At 43.4% G+C, this 24356-nt stretch overlaps 1 protein-coding gene across 1 annotated transcript; it reads right to left on the bottom strand.

The window, feature by feature from the left end:
* Nucleotides 1-149: 149 nt before the first annotated feature.
* On the bottom strand, nt 150-24205 carry LOC124134624 (sodium-coupled neutral amino acid transporter 9-like). The gene is made up of 15 exons (XM_046499555.2): nt 24050-24205; nt 23675-23728; nt 22089-22206; nt 21308-21393; nt 19855-19918; nt 19345-19438; nt 17193-17360; nt 16480-16542; nt 6291-6476; nt 5642-5752; nt 4529-4635; nt 3286-3390; nt 2163-2311; nt 1517-1606; nt 150-463 (listed from the first exon to the last, which is right to left on the bottom strand). The coding sequence occupies exons 1-15, from the start codon at nt 24136-24138 to the stop codon at nt 274-276; spliced, it is 1674 nt and encodes a 557-aa protein (XP_046355511.2). The 5' UTR covers nt 24139-24205; the 3' UTR covers nt 150-273.
* Between the last annotated feature and the right edge of the window lie 151 nt (nt 24206-24356).

Genomic DNA, 24356 nt, shown 5'->3' with positions numbered 1-24356 from the left:
CTATGTTGTATGGCCGATGATGAGAACTGGTCCTATGTCCTATGCCATATGGTCAGTGATGAGAACCAGTCCGAGGTCCTATGATGTATGGCCGATGATGAGAACAGGTCCTATGTCCTATGATGTATGGCCGATGATGAGAACTGGTCCTATGTCCTATGCCATATGGTCAGTGATGAGAACCTGTCTGAGGTCCTATTATGTATGGCCAATGACGAGAACCGGTCTGAGGTCCTATGTTTTATGGCCAATGATGAGAACCGGTCTGAGGTCCTATGATGTATGGCCGATGATGAGGAACTGTCCAACGAAGTTTGCAAAACCAAGAAGAATGAGCGCAGAGTGAAATATCGCTGATGGCCATGAGAGGGTGCTTCCTGTCTGACCCAAGTACAGTGCTCGCATGTGGACCAGGCAGGGCAAGGCTATGGCATACGAGAACCCACAAAAAGCTCCAACAAATCTGAATGAAAAAAAATATGACATGAAGAAACATCTGCCACAAGAGTGACTGAGTGATTAAACATTTCAGTCAAAAATAAGCTGTAAACATAATTTCGGCCCAGGCAACCGTTCAGTGAAACCATGATCAACAATCACTGCCATGACGGCAGGATGAAATGAAAGAGTCACAGAGCCTGAAAAACCCATGGACACATGGTATGGTGCTGACAGACCAAGGGGCATAATCTGGGATTCGAACCCCTGATCGGCAGATCCTGTCTTGCATCACTGCAGTGCAACAGATCACTGGTGAAACTAATGCCCCAGTACTGTAGCTGTCAACAGTTACAAAATCAAAGGCAGCAACTGAACAGAAGCTGATGTCGCCATTGATATTCAAATATTTTCCACATAAATACTGACCCGTGAAGATTCCGGGGTAGAATAGGTCTTCAGCAACCCATGCTTGCCGTAAAAGGCGACTATGCTTGTCGTAAAAGGCGACAAACGGGATCGAGTGGTCAGGCTCGCTGACTTGGTTGATGCATGTCATCGAACCCAATTGCATGGATCGATGCTCATGATATCAATCAGTGGATTGTCTGGTCCAGACTCGATTATTTACAGACCGCCGTCATATAGCTGGAATATTGCTGAGTGCAGCGTTAAGCAACAAATCAACCAACCAACCACATAAATACTAATAAATAACTAAAATGAACTGTACAAAATGTCATGTTATCATATATAAATAGTTACATAAATAGTTTTTTTCAATATGGCTGCCATGGCGGCTATATTTTAAATCCAAACCTCTTTAAGACATTGGGGTGTCATCATTGGTGGCAACAAGAATGGGAGGTTTCAACTTCATTGGTTCTGAGGACGGCAACAGACAATGCACGATGCACATTGACAAACAGGCCATGACATAAACTCACCCAATTGAAAAGAGTGCAAGTGTTAGAAGTTGTATGAATATGTACTGACCTACCACGAAAAAGTGCACAAGGGCTAAGATAGTAAGTGAGAAACAAAAACAGACCACAAAGCAAAAACTGGCAAAACTCACCCAATGATTCTTCCAATATGTGGTTCAAAGACAGCAAATAGTATACATATAGACATCAGCACCAGGTTGAGCATCATGACATGGCGCCAACTGTAACCATGGCAACATATCATCTCAGTTCCTAGTCATAGCATCATCCTGCATGCAACAAACTTAATCACATTCATCCTGGAAGTCAAATCTCCAGTACACCCATGGGTTACTGGATATTAGGGACTCAATCGGCCCCAGAATCCATATTAGAGTTAATAAAGTTGGTTAAATGGCAATGTTTCACAGTGGCCAAGCCAACACCAGTGATAAAATATTTGAGAATTTAGCTTGCATTTATCAACCAATCACCATAGGACAAATTTAGAAATCACAGTTATTGCTAAAATACCTTGTGAATAATCAAGTCTTGACCAGACAATCCTGTGATTGATATTATGTCCTACAATGTCGGGGAACAATGAAATGCAATCACCCACGTGACCCAAGCCACAAAGTCATATTGTAGAACAAGTTTAGAATACATCAAACCTGCATATTGGAGGAAAACAACTAATTTATTAATAAGGGCCTTCATGTTTACAGTTGGCTACATCCGCTGACTGTAGTGCTAGGGCTGATTCGTACTGCTGAGTATCTCCATGGCAACACTCACCTCGGCCAGACTGACTTGAAGATCGCCTGCATGAACTGAATCCTGAATATAAACAGCAGCAGGGGAAACACAGTCAGCATCTGGAAGAACAGCCCAATGCGTGCCACGAACGCCATGACATCATTTGTGTTGATGTTGTTGAGGAGATTCTGAAATTCACACACCAAATCAGTAATGATTCTCAGGAAGAGATGAAAGGTCTATTGTAGAAATTCCTGGACTCTTCAACATATACAATAATGGATTATTGTTCTCAATTATACAATGTAAATAAGGGTCAGCAGCCACACAAATTCATGTCACGGGGTTCCAGAAGTGTAAGAGTAAGCATTTACAGTGAGCTCCCTTTTGGGGGGGGGGGCAGTACCTTATGCGAGAACTATGCACACATCTGGGCTATCCCCCTTGGAGCATCCCCCTTGGAGCATCCCCCTTGGAGTATCCCCCTTGGAGCATCCCCCTTGGAGCATCCCCCTTGGAGCATCCCCTTGGAGCATCCCCCTTGGAGCATCCCCCTTGGAGCATCCCCTTGGAGCATCCCCCTTGGAGCATCCCCCTTGGAGCATCCCCCTTGAAGTATCCCCCTTGGAGCATCCCCCTTGGAGTATCCCCCTTGGAGCATCCCCCTTGGAGCATCCCCCTTGGAGCATCCCCCTTGGAGCATCCCCTTGGAGCATCCCCCTTGGAGCATCCCCCTTGGAGCATCCCCTTGGAGCATCCCCCTTGGAGCATCCCCCTTGAAGTATCCCCCTTGGAGCATCCCCCTTGGAGCATCCCCTTGAAGTATCCCCCTTGGAGCATCCCCCATGGAGCATCCCCCTTGGAGTGCCATCAGAACCCACAGACGTTCGAAGCTGCAGGCCCTAAGTAAACTCTCCAGGTCCTCATTAAAAAATGCAGCTTATTGTGACAAATAAATTGACACATAAATTTAGAACAAGCCATAAGGACCCATAAAAAGTTGTAACTATGGGACAAACATGAGATCTACCTGCCTACCTGCCTATTTTGAACTCTGCTTGGCTTGTGAATGCATGGGCTGACTGAAACACTGCAGAGTGTCTATCTGGTTTCCATGAATAGTGTTGGAGGAATATATCCATGGACTCATTACGGTACTCACATCCTCTATACAAGACTTGTCAAGCGGGAATGATGCATAAAATATGGCACCCATATAGATGTAGGTTGCAGCTACCAATATGTAGGCTATCGTCAAATCTCGAACCTGCAAATACAGTAACGTTGCGTTAACAAGACAACCGAATAGTTTGGTTCATGAAAGAAACAAAACTTGTTGGTTCACACACACTCCCACATCAAGAAAACAAACAATGCATTGGTGCATTATATTTCTGCTATGGTTTTGTAATGTCTGTCCTGGTTTTGTAATGTCTGTCCTGGTTGTACAGGTCACTCCATAACTTTAACATGACTTACGACAATCGTAGCGCTAAGATCGTTTTGTGGAACGGCACCCAGGCTTCACTAATTTGTCACAAGTCAAAATGTCTTCTTTGTTTTGCATCATCACTGTCTGAACGTCCTGCATCTTCTAGGGTGAGCCAAGACATCATGGCAAATAAACAACATGGTCACTCATTTTGAACACCCAATCCCCATTTGAGTTGCCTTTTATGACAAGCATCGGGTGCTGGGGACCTATTCTGGCCCTGAATCTCCCCAAGACACAAACTCAGAGGTGAGGGGAGGTGCCATGGGGCTTTATGTTGCGTACAAGATTATTGCACTTATATAGCAACATGCATGCATGCATGTGAGTGAGTGTGAGTGTGAGTGTGAGTGTGAGTGTGAGTGTGAGTGTGAGTGTGAGTGTGAGTGTGTGCTTGTACTAGTCTGGAGTGATGCCGATTTTATAGTGTTATAACCACTGAGATACCACGCCGCAGTTTAACATGAATACCCCACTCAGACACAGTACAGTGACTCCAAGCCGACCAGTCCTTGTTTTAGCCCCTTAACGCTGAGCGCCAGACAGGGTAACAACTCACATTATTTTCTAAAATTCACATTATTTTCCTGTCTACTCACATTATTTTCTTATTTATGCACATTATTTTCTTGTCTACACACATTATTTTCTTGTCTACACACATTATTTTCTTGTCTACACACATTATTTTCTGGTCTAAACACATTATTTTCTGGTCTACACACATTATTTTCTTGTCTACACACATTATTTTCTTGTCTACTCACATTATTTTCTTGTCTACTCACATTAATTTCTTGTCTACACACATTATTTTCCTGTCTTCTCACATTATTTTCTGGTCTACACACATTATTTTCTTGTCTACACACATTATTTTCTAGTCTCACACATTATTTGCTTGTCTACTCACATTATTTTCTGGATGTTTCTGGTTTCTACATATTGCCAGGCAACAGTTTTGAACAAAATATGCCAGGGATGCTATACCAGTCAAGGCTGGGAATGTCAGCTTAAAATCTGAAACACAAAAGACACCTAAAACAGCCTGTAATTTGAGTGGGTGAATGTTGTTTTATGCTGCAACAGGCTTCCAGCTGTAGATTGGAAGCCTGTAACCATGGTAATTAATCCAGCTGCATCACAGCAGCTTGTATCCATGGGAATTAATGCAGCTGCATCACAGCAGCCTGTATCCATGGGAATTAATGCAGCGGCATCACAGCAGCCTGTATCCATGGGAATTCACGCAGCTGCATCACAGCAGCCGGTATCCATGGTAATTAATGCAGCTGCATCACAGCAGCCGATATCCATGGGAATTCACACAGCTGCATCACAGCAGCCTGTAACCATGGTAATTCAGGCAGCTGTAACACTGCAGCCTGTAACCATAGTAATTAATCCAGCCCGGCAGCCTGTAAACCCAGGGCCTGTCTGGCAATGGTTGACTGTGGTTGACTGCATGAGCAACATACAGCCATGCAATTGGATAACCATGACACAATCAGCCAGGTAATGCATTGTAACTACCTAATGCTTGTTAGTTTTTTTACAATAAGTTTGGTTGGTTTGTTGTTTAACGCCACACTCAGCAATATTTCAGCTGTATGACGGTGGTCTGTAAATAATCGAGTCTGGACCAGACAATCCAGTGATTAATGTCATGATCATTGATCCAAGCAATTGGGATCGATGACATGCGAGTCAGCGAGTCTGACCACCCGATCCCGTTAGTCGCCTTTTACGACAAGCATAGTCACCTTTCATGAGCTTTGATTGTATACAATTGGGATACAATGACATGCATCAACCAAGTCAGCTTCTTGACCACCTGATCCTGTGAGTCTCCTGCTCCTATAAGCATGGGTTGCTGAAGACCAGTTGTAACCCAGATTTAATGGGACATAGAGCATGTCCATATTGTGATCAGTCTCACAAAGGCGATCTTTCTTATTTGTTTTATAGAATGACATTGTTTGGATACATTAAACTTGGTCCGACGTATTGTTGTGTCATCACTTACTTTCAACATAATCCCAGGAAAGAGCATCACTCGGGTTGAAATCAATGTTGAACTTCCAGTGTGATGCCTTCACAGCAACAAAACACACCAGGTAGGCCACGGATATGGTTCCTGGGAAATACAGTTACAATCTTACATTACCCATACAGACAGATATCATGAGGCAAGACATTTTATGGAGGTTTCACTAGGACAAAATCAATTTTTCTGCCAGCTAATTGCAAATTTCTGGATATTGTTCAAATGGTTTGATTGTCTATAAAGCAGCTCTGAAAATAATGTTGTCTTATCTGTGGCTTGTCACAGGTAACTATGTGTTGCCATCAATCAAAAAAGAATTAGGCCATGCCCACTAGTAGATTACTGTTTCCTGATTGGCTGATAATAGGGGGGGCGGGACTTGGGTTTCATCTTTGTACTGAACGATGTCATTATTTCATAATGTCTACAATTTTCTGTTAATGATTAAATAAACAGTCAATGTAGTTATTCTTGTTGACGTATGTATTATTAAGAATTGACTTGACACCTTAAAGATTACATTTCACAAAAAATATGTAAAAACACCTTTTAAACTGTTGATGTAAATCCTTCCTCACAAAAGAGGAGATTGAGATATATTTGGTGGAGAATGCTCCCTTCAACTTACCCAGAGAATTAAACTTGGTAAAGAAAGTTGGAGACTTGAAGTTAAGAAGTGGTCCTAGGATGACGATGAGGAAGAAAGGCACAGTGTGCTGCTCATGCCAGTACGTGGTGAAGGTGTCGTGGGTAACCTCGTCCGACACACCTGTACCCACGGAGTTGTTCCCCTTGTCACTGCCAGAGCAGACGGCTGCAAAGGAAATAGAGGTGAGTGAGTGAGTGAGTGAGTGAGTGAGTGAGTGAGTGAGTGCTATTCAACAATAATAAGTAACAGTAAGGCAATCGCCTATTGCTGATGCTGTGTGCATGCCATGGGGTGTAATTTGTTTATAGATCTGCCATTTCAACAAATGCCTGTTCAACAATTATATGCACCCGATGTTACTTTTTTGTAATCATGTGCTGCCCATGTGATTACAGTGTGCCTTGCCTGCATAACGATGCAAATACCAACTGCCAGAAATGGTTTTGAATGACTATTGGTTATGAGTGAGTGAGTGAGTGAGTGAGTGAGTGAGTGAGTGAGTGAGTGAGTGAGTGAGTGAGTGAGTGAGTGAGTGAGTGAGTGAGTGAGTGAGTGAGGTAGGTAAATTTAACATCACATTGGCAATATTTCAGCCATATCGTGCCAAGAGAAAGTAATACATTAAAGAGAAATATATTTAGACTGTATAAAACCTGTCGCCAAAGGACAGTGAGTGAGTGATAGAATAAGTGAGAGAATCAATGAGAGAATGAGTGTGAGACTGTTATGACATGAGAGGGGGCGGTCGGGTAGCCTAGTGGTTAAAGTGTTCGCTCGTCACGCCGAAGACCCGGGTTCGATTCCCGACATGGGTACAATGTATGAAGCCCATTTCTGGTGTCCCCCGCCGTGATATTGCTTGAATATTGCTAAAAGCGGCGTAAAACCATACTCACTCACTCACTCACTATGACATGAGAGCCTGGTATGTGGAAGGAAAGCCCGGAGTCTCAGATGTTTACCACTATGTTGAAACCAAGAGCATGGGTATGACAAAACTTGAATTTGAACCCATGATAAGTTTCTGGCATGCCTAAAGGATGTAGTTTGTCTCATTGAATTCTGGTGCCTAAGACAGCTGGGTCATCCATGCCCACCAAGCACAGGCACAGGGTATATTGATAGAGAAGTTTCTGCTCCTGTGACCCCACCACAGGTGTAGGCTTATCACTTTTCTCTTGTATGTAAACAAATACACTTATTCTGAAATATGAACAGACAGGCCTAATGCAAGCTTTTCTATGCAGTTTACATATTGTTTTGCATGATTATATAGATATACTATTAAGACTGTGATAGTGAGATGCACGACAATATAGCTTTACACTTCAAAGTGACCATATCCCTAGCACTCCATAGGGCTTCGATAACCGCATGTGGAAGATAAATACGCCAGGAGAAATGGGTTTTTCAGATTAAAAACGATGTTTTATTGGTCTGTTTTCAGTCGTACAAATGGGTATCTCTCATACCCTCACGTCTAGTCGCACGTTTAGAGGAAGCCAGAAGCTGGAATGTAAACATTAAACTTGTTTCCGTCCGGTTGCGCACGCACCTCCCTATGACATGTCACAAATCTCGAAGAATAAGCCATCAAGCAGGACTGGACTGGATTACTTCCCTGTGGGGATGGCTGGGTGGGAACGTACGACTGAAAACAGACCAATAAAACATCGTTTTTAATCTGAAAAACCCATGTTTTAGTCTGTTTTCAGTCGTACAAATGGGTAGAATTCGACGGAACACTGGAAGGAGGGTCAGGAAAGTAATCAGGCAGTGACCACTTTCACGTCGAATGTACCAAGTTCCTTACCCCTGTAGTGACAATAGAACATTCGACCAGATGCACGGACGAGACAAGTTGTTTATCACGAACGCACAGCATGGTTAATGCTCTTCGACACACAACTAATTATTGATGCGACAGGCCAACTGCACGCGTCAGTTGAACTGTGATCGAAGTGTGGTCGACGAATAGTTTAGTTACAGAGCAACTCGCAGTATACAAGGTAACTAAAACAGCATGTTTAATGCTCTTCGACTCACAACTAATTATCGAAGTGACAGGACAACTGCACACGTCAGTTGAATTGCGATCGAAATGTGGTCGGCGTATAATTTAGTTACAGAACTCGCCGTAGACAAGGTAACTAAAATAGCATGGGTAATGCTCATCGACACACAACTAATTATCGATGCGACAGTACAACTGCACACGTCAGTTGAACCTGGATCGAAGTGAGGTCGGCGCATAATTTAGTTACAGAGCAACTCGCAGTATACAAAGTAACTAAAAAATACGAGCAGTACTATAATGTATGGGAAGACGATGCATACACCGAATAACCATAATAAAAAGCAGAAGTACTGCACGCAACAAAAAACCATAAGAATGCGTACATTCACCAACAGCTTTTATTGTAACCTGTAGTATGTCACGAAGTGTCGAGCAAAAACTCCAAAGTGAATAAAACACGAATTCACTGTCTTTTCTGAGAGATCTGTTGTGCCACCACGAGTGGACCAAACTGTTTGAGTCCTTCAACCTCTTCTGTGGAGATATCTCTAAGATAATGCGAAGCAAACACTGAAGTAGATCTCCAAAAGCAGCCCTCCATAATAACTTGTAGCGAACAATTACTGTGGAGTGCTAATGTTGAAGCGAAGGCTCGAACTTCGTGCGGATGAGATGAGGTGGGAGGTGCGAGTCCTTGCGCCTCGTAAGCTCAGAGAATTACCGCTCTCAACCAAAATGAGAGAGTATTACGTGTAATCTCTTTCTTTGCATTGGTTGAGAGCGGTATGAACAGCCGTCGAAAATGTTGTCGTCGCTGTTCAGAACGCTGCAGGTAAATACGAAGCGCACAAGGTGAGATCAGCGTGATCACGAGGGCCCATAATGGCAGACAAGGAAGGAATGTTGAACATTCTCGGATCTAGGCCAGGAAGTTAATTTTTCGCTAAAAAATCCCATCGGAGACCAAGATGGACGTTGCCATGGTTACGCTGATCGAACGTAATCGAGAGGCTCGTAAGCCTGACTAGACAGGTTGCGCAGAACGACATCGAGGTCCCAGGCCGGCGGTCGGAATTTACGTGACTGATCTTCAACCATGAAGGCACGTAGAATCTTCTGCAACTCCGGTACGTTAGTGAGCTTGTCGCCCGTAGGAGACGGCACTACTGAAGCCAAAGCTGCCAGATATGTCGAGATCGTCGACCCTTTCAGACGCCGAGATGACCGGAGAGAGACTAGGAACTCCGCCACCTGTGGTGGGGTCGCTACCGCCGGGTTGAAGCCATGAGACCTGGCGAAAATGGAGAAAGTGGTCCCCTTGTCATCTTACAGCTTACGAGTCGTAACTCGATGTGCCGACGAGACAAGCGCTGCCGCTTTAGCCGAATAGCCTTTCTTCATTAACAAGGTCTTAAGCAAACCCAGGCGTGAAGCTGGAAGTTCTTAACCCCGGATGCAAGTCGTCGGTGTGAGGATGAAGAAGGAGGTCGTCTCGATCTGGCAACGGGAACAGTGGTTGAACGATGATCTGAAGAAGTTCCGGGAACCATGTTCTGGCCGGCCAATAAGGCGCGACCAAAAGCAGACGCAGGTTGGCCGTTTGACGAACTTTCACCAGTTGCGATGGTAACAGCACCGTTGGTGGAAACGCGTAAGCGTCTAGACCCCCCACGATATCGCTAGAGCGTCGTGGTCCCATGCCCATGGGTCTGGAACCGGCAACACGAATCGAGGGAGGCGGATGTTGTACGGGGCAGCAAAGAGATCTACTTGGGGCAACCAGAGTCGATCTGTCAGCAGATGAAAGACTGTCGGATGGATCATCCACTCCGTGGGAGACGGCCTCGATGGTCTCGACAGGGCGTCGGCAATCACATTCTTGGCCCCTGGGATGTGACGGGCGCGTACGCCCATGTCCAAGTCGTCGACGAGGGCGAAGAACCTGAATGTCTGGTCCAGAAGGGCCGCCGACTGAGTTGTTCCCTGTTTGTTGACGCAGTGGACGACTGTGGAGTTGTCCGACTGTATCATCAGCCGTTTCCGACGGAGTCGAAGTTTCCAAAACTCGACCGCCCGAATCACTGCTTCCATCTCGAGGTAGTTGATGTGGAGGACCTTTTCTACTGGCGACCACCGCCCGGCCGCTTGGTCGTCCCCGAAGTGCGCTCCCCAGCCTTCCAATGACGCGTCTACGAATAGGTGTAGTATGAACGGAGGCTCGCTCATAAAGACGCCCTCGCAAACGTTCGACGGCTGGAGCCACCACTCCAGATGACAACGTAGCTGCGCCGGAAGTGGAACCAGGAGATTGGGAAACTCCAGGTGGGGGTACAGCAATCTCTGCAGCGGACGAAGTTGAAGACGACCTCGACGGGTCAAGTCTTGGGCCGATGTCAACAGACCGAGGACTTCCTGCCACGTGTGCACCGACGACGAGGCATGTAGACGTCACGGAACGCTGCTGACAATCTTGTCCCAACGGTCTTGAGGTACCTGGACCAGATTGACTCCCGTCTGGAAGCGTATCCTAATGTACTGTAGAACCCGAGGTGGTACCAAGTCCGATTTTTGAAAGTTGACGATCCACCCGAGGTACTGTAGTAGACTCAGGGTGGTCGCCAACTCACCTTGAAGGGCTACTGTAAACTGGTGAGCTTGGAGCCCGTCGTCTAGGTAGAAGGCGACCCTGATCGCCTGCCGATGGAGCCATTCTACGACCGTCTTCATGATCCGTGTGAAAAAGCACGGGGCCGTAGAAATTCCAATCGGGAGGGCCGCCCACTGGTAATGAATACCTTGGCATTCGAATCGGAGGTACTTCTGGAACTCGGAAGCTATTGGTACATGTAGATACGCGTCCTGAAGGTCTAACGAGACGAGGAAGTCGTTTGGTAATATCATCCGACGCAGAGAGCTGAGGGATATCAAGGTGAATGTGTCGGGTGGTTGGATGTATGTTGCGTTGAGGAAAACCCACTTGTGGGCATAGGGACGAAGTCGCCCCCCTACCGGTAGCTCGTCTAAAGGTAGTGTCACCGGGGGAGACTCCAACCACGGCGACGGCGGGGGAATGGACCTCACTTCCTCCCCCGCTGGTACTTTCCCCCTCTGGGAAACTTGGAAAGGGAGACCTGGCGACCTTTCCTGTCCGAACCTCCCTTGCGAACCTCCCTACGGAAGGCCCGTTGCACATTCTCGTTTCGGTAACGTCGTCGTGGGGCGTTCGAAACCGGTGGCCGTCTGGACAGGTTGGGTGAAGCCGAAATGATGATGTCACGCTCGGCTTCCCTGGAGTACTTGTCCAGAACGTCGTTGGTACGACCGTCGAACAACTGTTGCGATGTCCACGGGGCCCGTAAGAGAGACCTGCCATGACGATCAGGTAGGTCAGTGCAGTCGATGTAACCATGGCGACGCGCCGTAGTAATCTGGCCCGATACATATCGGGACTGGGCGAGGACGTCCTAGATCCACCGTTGCATACAGGTGAGGACCGATGGCACCGTCCTGTCGTCCTCGTCCTGGGGTTCTTTCACCTCAAGTACACTGAGAGGGCCTTGATCGCTGTCGACAGCATAGCAAGCGTTTGCAGCTGGTGACGAACAGCAGTGCCCATGGATTCCAAATGTGGAGGGTGCTGGTCTCTTGAAGAGTAGCCCCCAGTCCAAATCCCTAGTCATGGGTGACGAAAACGGCATGCCATAGATCGGGTAACGAGATCTACCAGGCGGCTTGCAGAAGCTCTGCCCAGGCAGAGCAGAGCCAAAGTTCTGGTCCATATCGTGAGCCATGGCTCTGAAGACATCGGGAGGAGAAAACTGAAGAGACTGCGGTGTATCTCCGACCTTAAAGCCCGCACGCGTCGTGGTTGTCATCGTTCTTTGCTGGCTGTGGTCACAACCCATCGTCGACGTCGAGTGTGGAGGCGTAGATGAAGGAGCTGCTGTACTAGTTGACGGGCCATGGACCCCTGACGTAGTCGTATCCTTCTTGGTCGACGCCGTCGAGGCGAGGACCGCCGCCGTGATCTGGGCTATCAAAGCCGGGTCGATATGAAAGTGAGACGAGGTCGTCGTTCTGTCACTATCTTCACTACGACGCTGAACCCCCAAACTCTCCCTGCGAGAACGTCGCACGTCCCCGTGGGGACGAGGGCTACGATCTCTAACTGTAGAAGTACTACGATCCCCATCGTAGTTATCGTCCGAATCGTACATTCGATGACCACGATGACGATGAACGCCCTCGTGTCGTGTACTGTCTCTCGACGAGGCACTCATCCTGTCGTCCCGACTTGAACGGGAACGACTTCTGTGTCCACTGTCGTCCCGCACGACGTCCCTATCGTCGTTTGTAGAACGAGATGCGGACCGACTGGGGACCGTAGTCCCCTCATGGTCCTCGTCACCACCCGGTCCCGTCGTAACGGGGGAGGCTGAGTGACGCTCTCGATCAACCGAATGACGAAGACCAGTCGTGCGGGTAGTATCATCAGCAGGCGAATGGTCACGTGTCTTGTCGAAACCTGAAGTTGACTGAGGCGGGTCTTTTTCAACTTATTTCTTAGGTGTGGTCGACTCGCCACCCCCAGGGCCTGATGCGGAGGGTGCAGAGTCCAAGGATCCAACCGATGACCATCTCCGCTTGTAGCGCTGGTCAGCGGCCCGCTTCGCCAACGCACGAAGATACAAGTTAAAGTTTATTGAAGACAAGTTCTCACATTTTTTACAACGTTCATTCCACGAATACGTTGAAAACCCGTCCTTAATGATGCAGGAAGGACAATACTTGTGAGGGTCTACTTTAGACAGTTTTCGTTGACACGAGGCACAAATGCCCGACATATTGCCACGTGTAGAATCACTGTCAAACAGCGAAACACGCGTTGAACACAAACAATGGATTACCAAGGATTACATTCCAGGAGTCTACAGGTAAGACATATTATGACTTTATTAGAACAACTGTAGATAAGCGATAAGTACTAGTAGAATACAAACTAGCAGTCTACCGCGAAAGACTTTCTCGAGCGACCAGCGCAGAGGCGCGCTGAGAGATTTTGTGGCATGTCATAGGGAGGTGCGTGCGCAACCGGACGGAAACAAGTTTAATGTTTACATTCCAGATTCTGGCTTCCTCTAAACGTGCGACTAGACGTGAGGGTATGAGAGATACCCATTTGTACGACTGAAAACAGACTAAAACATATCTTTTTACCTTTTACAATATTTTCTCAATGAAAGATATACATTTCAGGACACATGTTTATCGAAATGTATAGACTTGTCCACATAGAAACAGATGAAAAACACTGTGAAAGATGGACAGAGGTACTAGGCTGGCAGCAAGGAACTCTGGGTAGGAGAGTGATTGTCATCATATGGCCGGGGCATGTTTATATTGTAAGCTACGCTTTGATAAACACTGGCTTCTAACCTAATCAAGCTGGCAATTAGTGTTTTCTTACTCATCCATAAAGAAATCACAAAAGCTTTCTCTTCAGTTTGCCTGTAATAAAAACGATGACTGAAGCTAGTTATTCTGTGCAGGGCTTGGGCTGTGGAGCTCTTTTGTTTTGGTTGGAGAAGTGAATCGGGCATGACAGTCAATGTACTGTACCTTCAATATAACAAACTGATAATCTAACTGAAGTCAACAAGATATTTAGACATTACTCATAGCAGCTTCTGCCGTCTTGGCTCTGAACTTTTACTAATATGAAACAAAATATTTTTATGGTACAAAGCTTAATGCTATTGCTTCTCATAAAAAAATGTTTGTTCCCAGACCTAGTGGTTTCCTTAACGATTCTTAAAGATTTTTTTGTTATTTGATTTTTTCTACCTAGAGCCAGAAACAACTCTCAGTCACATCCATCCTGAATGGAGAAGACGTTGACAGTTAAAAGACAATGGACGGACAGAAAACTCACAGTAAGCAATGCTCATTTTAAGATCAAATGCAAAAGATGTTATCGGATATAGATATCAACAGACATTTTTTATCATCATTGAATTCAAGATGGCCAACATTGACTATATGATAAATAAGAAAAATATTTTGTATTTGATCAAAGTAGGATTCCTAAGAAATGACAATACAGACTAGAATGAAGACCCCAAACAATACTTTCACATGATCTATGTAGCCATGACAAATGCATTCCTGCTGAAATTGGTGCGAAAAGACAACAGACCCCACCCCCAGAACCATGCCCCAGAAATCTATTTTCCCAACCTTGATTTTCTTTGGGATGTTTATATTATGACCAATAACACCCTTCTGGTGAGTTTTAACACAAATTTGACCTGTTATCAGAAATGTCCTGGTCCAGTGTAGTGTCGACTGGACTGTTATGGGATGTTGGTAAAACCCAAATCAAATGTACACAAGGAAGTGAAGCAGGATGTTGTGGTGAAAAGAGTTAAGTATTTACAGAGAATCACATGACAATGTCACACAATTACAGAAGGAAGACTTCCAGAGAGAATGCATTGTTTGTGATGTAAAAATACCCAAACCAAAAAACCTGAGGCAACAGGCACATTAACGAGAAACTAAACTAAGCCAAATGGCAATCTCAGCAGACTTGACTAAGTCTTTAAACAATGTTCAAAGAAAATTACATAAATTTGGATATTCATATTAGAATACTTTTCCTGCCACAAGTCATTGCACTTCATTGCATATAACAGAGAGGTCAAAACATGCCTCTTCTATCTCGGGGGGGTGGTGGGGCTATTACCCCAGGTCATCCCTCACTACCGTCTCATCAACACTTCCAGTGACGGACGGGCAGGTCTGAGTCTTGTGTCAGAATATTAATGTAAATTATTTCTTATCATGCGAATACACAGATGTTGGCAGCTGCAGTTTGTGGTATTGATAATCAACAGAGGATTAAATCTGGATTAGCATGATTAGGCCAGGCTGAGGGGGCACCCTCTTCACTAATTACTTACTCCATCCTCACTTCAACAACTATATTTATTGTCACAGAATGGAAATATCTGGTATAAGACTTTTTTCTTTTTAAAAAAAAATGAAAACTAAAACAAAACGTGCTGCAAACTTTACGATGATGTGGGCTGTGCCTAAGAACCAAGACTATTATTTTGTTTAGCCTAACACTGAGCAGTAGCTTGTGATGAATACTTGACCGCGATATGACTCAGTGAGTGAGTGAGTGAGTGAGGTTTTATGCCGCTTTTAGCAATATTCCAGCAATATCACGGCGGGGGACACCAGAAATGGGCTTCACACATTGTACCCATGTCGGGAATCAAACCTGGGTCTTCGGCGTGACGAGCGAACACTTTAACCACTAGGCTACCCGACTGCCCTGATATCGCTCAGATATTAGTTGACAGTGGACCCTTTATCGTGGATGCTAGGGCCATTAGTCAGAATGCCACAGCTTTCCTCCATTACACCAGAGGAAGGAACAGCCGCCATCACCACCACCACTTCCTGGTAGACCTTGTCACTGGACTGTCTCATAGTCCTGGTGGAAGTCCTGGCTTAGATGTAACCCAGATAAAGTTTGACAGGACAATATCACCACTTTCATCAGTACTGTGGAATGATGATACTGCTGACTTGTCATATGTCCAGCTTGCACACTGCGTACTTGGTATTGGGTCCAAGTATACATTATGTCTGCCCATCTGTTATTAAGGCTGTGATACCAGAGACTGTAGGTCTTGGGTGTTAATGTCAAACAACCACAACAGCAAGGATTTGGTATCTCAATAGCAAGCACACATGTATCCCAGTGTGCAGAATGCTTTAACCACTAGCTATCGCCCCTGTGCAATGAGAAGGAAAAAGAGAGTTCAAGGACAGGTGACCAAAGATTGGTAACCAAAGGCAAGATCTTGACCCTAAGACAGAAGAGGCAGGTTTTGGGTTCTGTGTCATATTATCAAAGTGAAGAATGAAATTGCAATGTGTTGTGTCAGGATAAATATAATTAATAACTATCAAACCCCATTCAAGGTCATTTTTATCTGTCAAAATGCAGCATATTTGTTTTACATCAAAAACATTTTACTTCAGAATTCAGGCTCAAATCATTCCAGTTGCCATGGTTGCATTCACAGTTCCGAGGCAGTAATAGTACACTTAATGATTCATTAATATCTTACTTACTATCAGGGAAGTCAGTGGAGTTGTCCAGTGGCACTGTGGAATTATCAGCATGATCAAATTTATCTGAAAATATAAAGAGCTTCTGTTCAAGTACACTGAAACGATGTCACTGAAAGGTTGCCCTGAAGAAACAGAAATGACACTTTAATGTTCCACAAGCCAATCACTTTGGTCTTGTAGCTTAGCACTTTCATACTCTATGTTTTTTATGATGACCACATAAGTTTGTGTTTAGGAGAATAAGAAAACTATTGTGATTTACAGGTGATAATTTTTCATACTTTTCATACTTTTAAGGTCAGCAGATCCATAAGGCTTAAAAAATGTAAGAATTGGTTCTCATGCAATAGCATTTGAAAATATAGTGCGGGGGAGTTGGTTATTTTCAGGGGGTGGTAGTATGTAACCTAACTTTGTTTACAATAATTTCGGCGAAATCATATTGTTCTTAAGTATTGCAGCATTGCACTACCGAGGTCGTGTGTTTGGGATGCGGAAAAGTAAAGGGGTTTTTTTTGGGGGGGGGAGGGGGGATGAAAATAAAAACAAACTGTGAGGCGGACTTTAAGATGATGGCAGTGTTGCCGGAGAACCAAGACTATTATTTTCTTAAGCCTAAACCATGTAACATCTAAAGTCTACATAATTTTTTTTTTTTTTAGAACAAATGACAATTGCTTCGTATTTGAGTGGAGAGATTCCATGGTACTCACAGTATATGAAGGTGACAACATTATAGAGGAAGTTGGACATGAGAATCCAGTAGACAATAGCGCCACCTAGCAGTGTCAACAAGGAGCAGATAACTGCTCCTATTTCTGCCCACCGGCCAAGGTAGTAACCACAAACATCAGAAAACTCAAACGTTTGACTAGAGCCAGCTGGAAATAAAAAAATACACAGCAAGATGACATCCATATATTATCAAGGTTCAACACAACTTTGAATGGTATTTCATTAACACTAATAACAGGTGGGAGGTAATCCCAAAGGGGTGTGTTTGTTTGTTTTGGGGTTTTTTAATCCCACTGTCAGCAATATTCCAGCTACAAGACGTCGGTCTGTAAATGATCAAATCTTGACTAGACAGTCCAGTGAATGACATCATGAGCATCAATCCACACAAATGAGATACGATGACATGCATCAACCAAGCCAGCAAGACTGATCACCCGATCCCGTTAGTCGCCTCTTCCGACAAGCATCATCGCTTTTCACATCAAGAATGGGTTGCTGAAGATCTATTCTACCCCAGATCTTCATGGGTGGCAAAGGGGTGTGAGTTGTAGACGTTTATCCTTTCATAACAATGAGCATGATGCTGAAAAATCAAAATCATATTCTCATATTCAGGGCATAACTTGGTTCAACCTTGATCAGCAGATCCTGACATGGCCAAGGGATGCAACTCTGCACATGAGTTGCCTTATACAACAGGGTCACTATGCCCTAATGAAGGTTACATTAACATGATATAAAAGGTAAAAGGGCAAGCAAAGTGAAAAAAATGATTGCGATTATGTTGTGAATATCAATTTTCCTAGACACATTTTGGTAATTTACGAGAGAGAAAGTATATATTCGTAGAAAACAATAATAAGATTGCTGGTATGCTATCTATGTTTATCAATGTTGTGATTCTTAGCCATTATCCATACACAGGTTCTGCTATTTCTGTTAATCTTATTATAAAATAACTATTGTGAATGTGTGAAACGTCCTTTGATCTTGACATAGTGATTAATTATAATGACAATTAACATTCTGTATCTAGCTTTTTACTTTCAACATCTTGTTTGGGTAATAAAACACCAGCTGCCCTCAGCCATATTCCACACAACAATGCCTGTCAGGGATTAATCCCCTGAGTAAACAACTGAAGGCATCTTCAGTGTTGTTACTAAGGTGACGTTGAAATTGAAATCGCACAGCACGTGAAACACCGGGAACCCATCTAAACCCCCAGTAAGTGCATTCCCCTTACTGACACTATTTTACGCTATTTCCATATTTCAAATAAAATTTTGGTCTTGCATTTGTGATAGAGTATGCCCCAAAGTATTAAAATCTGTAAAGTTTGTTGACCTTACTTGCCCTTTATCATAATTGAAGAAACCTGAAAGAGAAGCCCTTTTCAAACATTTAAATCTAACAAAAAAACCTTGCTGATTGACTTTTTAGCAGTAGAGCATTTTGTAGAGTATTGGAATAATGCTAAGTTCAATATCATGCGATCTGTTGTACATTTCATATCGTCGCGATAAATGTTTAATGAGTGCACGTGTACATGTCAGAGCACATGTGCATAGAGTGAGTAAATCGGCCTTCAGTGACATGAATGCGTCTGGATGCTTGTGCAGGGGAAAATTCAAACATAGGTACAACAATAGTTCCCCAGAAATGAATAACCTGTACAATCAAGGAATCTCATAGAATCATCTTAATTTGTATATGTATATTTGTTTGTTTGTTTGTTTGTTGTTTAATGCAGCACTCAGCACTATTCCAGCTATATGACGGAGGCCTGAAAATAATAGAGTCTGGACAAGACAATCCAGTTATTGACACTATGAGCATCGATCCATGCAATTGGTAACGAGGACATGCATCAACCAAGTCTGCGAGCCTGACCACCAGATCCCGTTAGTCACCTCTTATGATGAGCATAGTCGCCTCTTACTGCAAGCATAGTCGCCTCTTACTGCAAGCATAGTCGCCTCTTACTGCAAGCATAGTCGCCTCTTACGACGAGCATAGTAGCCTCTTATGACGAGCATAGTTGCCTCTTACTGCAAGCATAGTCGCTTCTTACGACGAGCATAGAATGAACACAATACCATATACATGTGAAGAGAATCAACTCACCGATTCCCTCCCCAGACTTGAGTATTCTGTAGCTGGTGTATAACATGAGAGCCGCCATGGCTGCCAACAGCACAATCCCAGTCACAAACCCAGCCTGCAGTGAAACATATAGATTATAACTCAGCTCTGGGCAGATAATGCCATCTCCAATTTCTCCAATTTACCATAGATTGATGCATCACAATTCTTTTGTTACTTTCAACAAGCATCAATAGGAAAGTGCCCTTCATCGGCAGATTGGGGAAAATCACCATTTTGTTCAAAGTTGGGATTTTTAAAAAAGTTCTTTTTTTCCCAAATTCAGAGGTATTTTAACATTGAATTTTAACACTGGGTTGGTCTCATACAAAAGTGACACAGCACTGACCCATATTCTGTGTATTATTCGTTTTGATAAGAAAATTACACAACAAACTAGTTTTCTACCATGACTTTCAAAAATACTCAACTGTGATTCGTCCATCAAAGGTTTCAAATCACCAATAATTCTATAATATCCTTGTGTAGTACCTGCTTGATGGCCCAGGGCATTGCTAGTATTGAAGTCCCCATCATCGTGTTCCACAAGGAGAAGCTGTAACAGTGTCTCAGTGTTAAACATTCAGTGAGTGAGTGAGTGAGTGAGTTAAACTTAACATCACATCAGCAATATTTCAGCCATACCGTGCCGAGAGAAAGTTATACATTAATGATATATATTTAGACCGTACAAAAACCTGTCGCCAAAGGACAGTACAACAGTATTATCACAGGACAGTATTATCACAGATAATGCTTAAAACTAGTTTGAGAACATTTAAAAGATATAATATTCATTTTGGCATTATGTAGCCACAAGCTCCCCACAGTGAAAGATGACCACAATCATGCTTGGAGTTGAACTCGCAGCCGATTGAGGGTTATGTTTACAAACAAGTGACGACTGTCGTACACTTACCCCTGCTAAATTACTTTCTTTGTTTGTCAATTTGAATTTCTATTTCATTAAAACTATCATATAATTGATATAGTAAGAATGTAAGGGAGATGTTGGTTGATTTTCCGTTAGACTGCAATCTCGAACCAATCTGATTATACAAACAACAAAGTAAATTCATCTGGAAAACATGGTCAGTCGTAAACCTTTTCAAAACTATGATGGCATTCCCAAACACAAACAAAAAGTATGAACGTGACTACATTTGGTGTTAGAGGGCAAATTTCAAGATTCTTGTAATGGCCTTGCCAACACTGGTGGCAGCAATGTTACCGAAAGTGTAACGGAGCTTGTATGTAACCATAGTCGATACAATGGAGTCTTAAAACTTTGTTCATGATAAATACGTATCACGATACACTATTTTATATTAAGTGTGTGAATATATTCTAAGTTTCAACCAGAGGAAAGCAAAATGACACTTTGTGCTGCAAGGAAATGACTGGACAAGGCTCAGTCTAGATTATACTTTCTACTCTTTATTAGTTATTCATCAATATCATCAATATCAGCCCGATCATATTGATGACAGGTATAATTGTTTCCTGTTATTTCGTCTATAAAGGATGTTATCAACTGATCTGTGAAACCAGTAAACAAATAGTCCCACGGCACTGAAGCTCCTTAATTTCAGAGAAGTTTGCAGCATAAAATATGCATTTTGAGAGAACACTGCATGGTCATGAGAAGGTCAACATTCAAAATGTTGCATAAAATCAGTTCAAGCATGTTGAGTCACATAATTAACTAAAATAATAGTGAAATTCCATACACTTTCCATACACAAACATTTCCACACAATGGCCTGAGATAGATTTGTTTCCAAATGCCTGCTGTGGTCGAAAAATCATGTTCAAATCAATCAAATCATTAATATTGATGCATCAGATTACTCAAGATAAAAAGAACACAAAATTATATTTCTATTATTTCTTATAAATGAGGTCAATGTTTTTTTTTTAAATTTCCTCATTTTTGGCCACTCACATGGTGATGATGCTGCTCTGTTTCCCCTTGGTTGGGATGAGGATCTTGATCCAGTAGTTTTCCGGAACCACATGTTCGGGCATTTGCTGGAAAACACAGCATAAACTGTTTGTATGATGTGAGTGAGTGAGTGAGTGAGTATGGTTTTACGCCGCTTTTAGCAATATTCCAGCAATATCACGGTGGGGGACACCAGAAATGGGCTTCACACATTATACCCATGTCGGAAATCGAACCCGGATCTTCGGCGTGACGAGCGAACACTTTAACCACTAGGCTACCCGACCGCCCCTTGTATGATGTATGAAACCCTATCAAAACATTGGAGAAGATAAACACAATGCCCTGCACACAACCAGATATGTTGGCGGGGGATATGAGTATTTCATGCTTGTTTCTGATAAAATAATAGTTTCACATACAATTTATCTGATCCCAGCATCAAAATTCGTTGAAGATATATACTATTGGGTATTTTTGAAACCAAATCACTGGCAGATTGGTAGAAAATGTGAGTACAGCTGATCGCTATTTCTGGCTTAGTTTACAAGAAAATACACAGGGTAATTTTAAATCCCGCATATAGAACAATGCCAGGCAGAACAGGAAATACAATGGAAATGGTACACCATTATATCTGGTGATATTTATCTCAAATTTCACATTTTTATTGACCAAGATAGTTATCCTATGTTAGTTTACCTGAAAAGACATTCACTGATTCAGTGGTACGTTCTCTGAATACACACCACCAATTGCTTGATTGACACGGATATCTTACCAGCACACTTTCACTGTGTGGAGCTAATCTGTTATAGTATTTGTAGCGACTGAGTAGCGCCTGGGTCTCATCACCATCATCGGTAGTGCTCCCAATGCTATACTGACGGATCGGTTGTCTGGAAACAAAACATCATAGCGTTAAACCATCAAGTTACTTTCAGTGTCTCCTTCATGTTTTCTGAGGACATCATCAAAAGTTGAAACTCTCCACACTCCTTCACTTCACTGGGGAAGATCAATCATGAGTTGTAAGCCTGGCTCTACATGGCATGCATGACACTCTACATGACACATGCATGATACTTAACATGTCATATGCCTGGCTCTACATGACACATGCATGACACTCTACATGACACATGCATGATACTTAACATGCCATATGGCTGGCTCTACATGACACATGCATGACACTCTACATGACACATGCATGACACTCTACATGACACATGCATGACACTCTACATGAAACATGCATGATACTTAACATGCCATATGCCTGGCTCTACATGACACATGAATGACACTCTACATGACACTCTACATGCCTCATGCCTGGCTCTACATGCCACATGCATGACACTCTACATGACACATGCATGACACTCTACATGCCATATGCACGACACTTAACATGCCACATGCCTGGCTCTACATGCCACATGCATGACACTCTACATGACACATGCCTGGCTCTACATGACACATGCATGACAATTTACATGCCATGTGCCTGGCTCTACATGACACATGCATAACACTTAAAATGCCACATGCCTGGCTCTACATGACACATGCATGACACTCTACATGCCTCATGCCTGGCTCTATATGACAATGCATGATACTCTACATGACACATGCATGACACTCTACATGAAACATGCATGATACTTAACATGCCTTATGCCTGGCTCTACATGACACATGCATGACACTCTACATGACACACGCATGATACTTAACATGCCATATGCCTGGCTCTACATGACACATGCATGACACTCTACATGACACATGCATGATGCTCACATGACATAGGCATGACACTCTACATGACACATGCATGATACTTAACATGCCATATGCCTGGCTCTACATGACACATGCATGATACTTAACATGTCATATGCCTGGCTCTACATGACACATGCATGACACTTACCATGTCATATGCCTGGCTCTTCATGAGACATGCATGACACACTAGATGACATATGCATGACACTTAACACGTGCCATATGCATGAAGCTCTTCATGACATATTCATGAGTGATTGAGTTGGGTTTAACGCCGCTTTGAACAGTATTCCAGTTATATCACAGCATGCCAGTTTGATGTGGGAAAAACCTGAGGTTACTTAGGTCTCAGATGTTGACCACTTTGGTGAAACCCACCAGCGTGCATGATGTTGACAAACCTGGACACATCAGGGTGAACCATGATTCAAACCCACAGTCATAGGTTTCTGGCATGCCAAACTTTACATATGTAAGATGATCTACATGACAGGTAGTAATCTACTTGCATTATAAGTGGCATAGAATCTATATGTGCAAAATGTTATGAATGCAACACAATACCGTCGTGCTGTAGCTACTTCTCCATCCCTGCGACTTCCTCTCCCCATTTTGGTTCTGAAATTACAAAATACTCAACGGTAATCCGATTATTGATACCGTCGATAAAATATTTAATTATATGATATGTGTGATTTTCCTAAATCCACATGCACAACCATCGCGGGAGCTGAATTTTGAGGAACAATCACAGTAAAACGGTTACAACTCTAGATCTAAATTGAAAGAAGGAAGAAGGAAAATGGGAAGATAACAGGGATCTCACTGATTTATTGTTTAATCTATAACAATATGGGGAAAGCCCAAACTGTCAAAATAAATGTCACAGGCGAAACTGAAATTATCACTGAAACTGAAAATTGTGTATATGGCGGATACCTTCCGCGTGAATTCCCATCTTCGGCGCCATTTATTGGGATTATGTCTGAGTTAATTGACCCATAGCCGCCTCCAACTGTGTCATCCATGATGAGATGATAGGTCCACAGTCAGGAAACTAGACAATATACATTTCAAGCAGCTGACCCTGACCGAATAATAACAGGAAGTGACACTCGAAGCAGGAGCGCACTTGCGTCGGGGTCAAATATAAATAGTAAATATATACTGAGTATAAGCAATAAATCATGTTGCTTATGGAAATTAAATCATAATGCGTTATAAGTCAAGACATTATTCTCCTGAC

Source organism: Haliotis rufescens, unplaced genomic scaffold (genome assembly GCF_023055435.1).
Source record: "Haliotis rufescens isolate VD_foot unplaced genomic scaffold, xgHalRufe1.0.p SCAF_2, whole genome shotgun sequence".
NCBI lineage: Eukaryota > Metazoa > Mollusca > Gastropoda > Lepetellida > Haliotidae > Haliotis > Haliotis rufescens.
This window is presented reverse-complemented; position numbering and strand designations above follow the sequence as displayed.

Coding starts and splice junctions, on each gene's coding strand:
- LOC124134624 (XM_046499555.2), bottom strand. CDS start 24,138: ATGGATGACACAGTTGGAGGCGGCTATGGGTCAATTAACTCAGACATA. Junction 19,439..19,854: donor TGCCCTGGGCCATCAAGCAG/GTACTACACAAG, acceptor GTTTCACTGCAG/GCTGGGTTTGTGACTGGGAT. Junction 2,312..3,285: donor ACAAGTCTTGTATAGAGGAT/GTGAGTACCGTA, acceptor TGTGAATTTCAG/AATCTCCTCAACAACATCAA.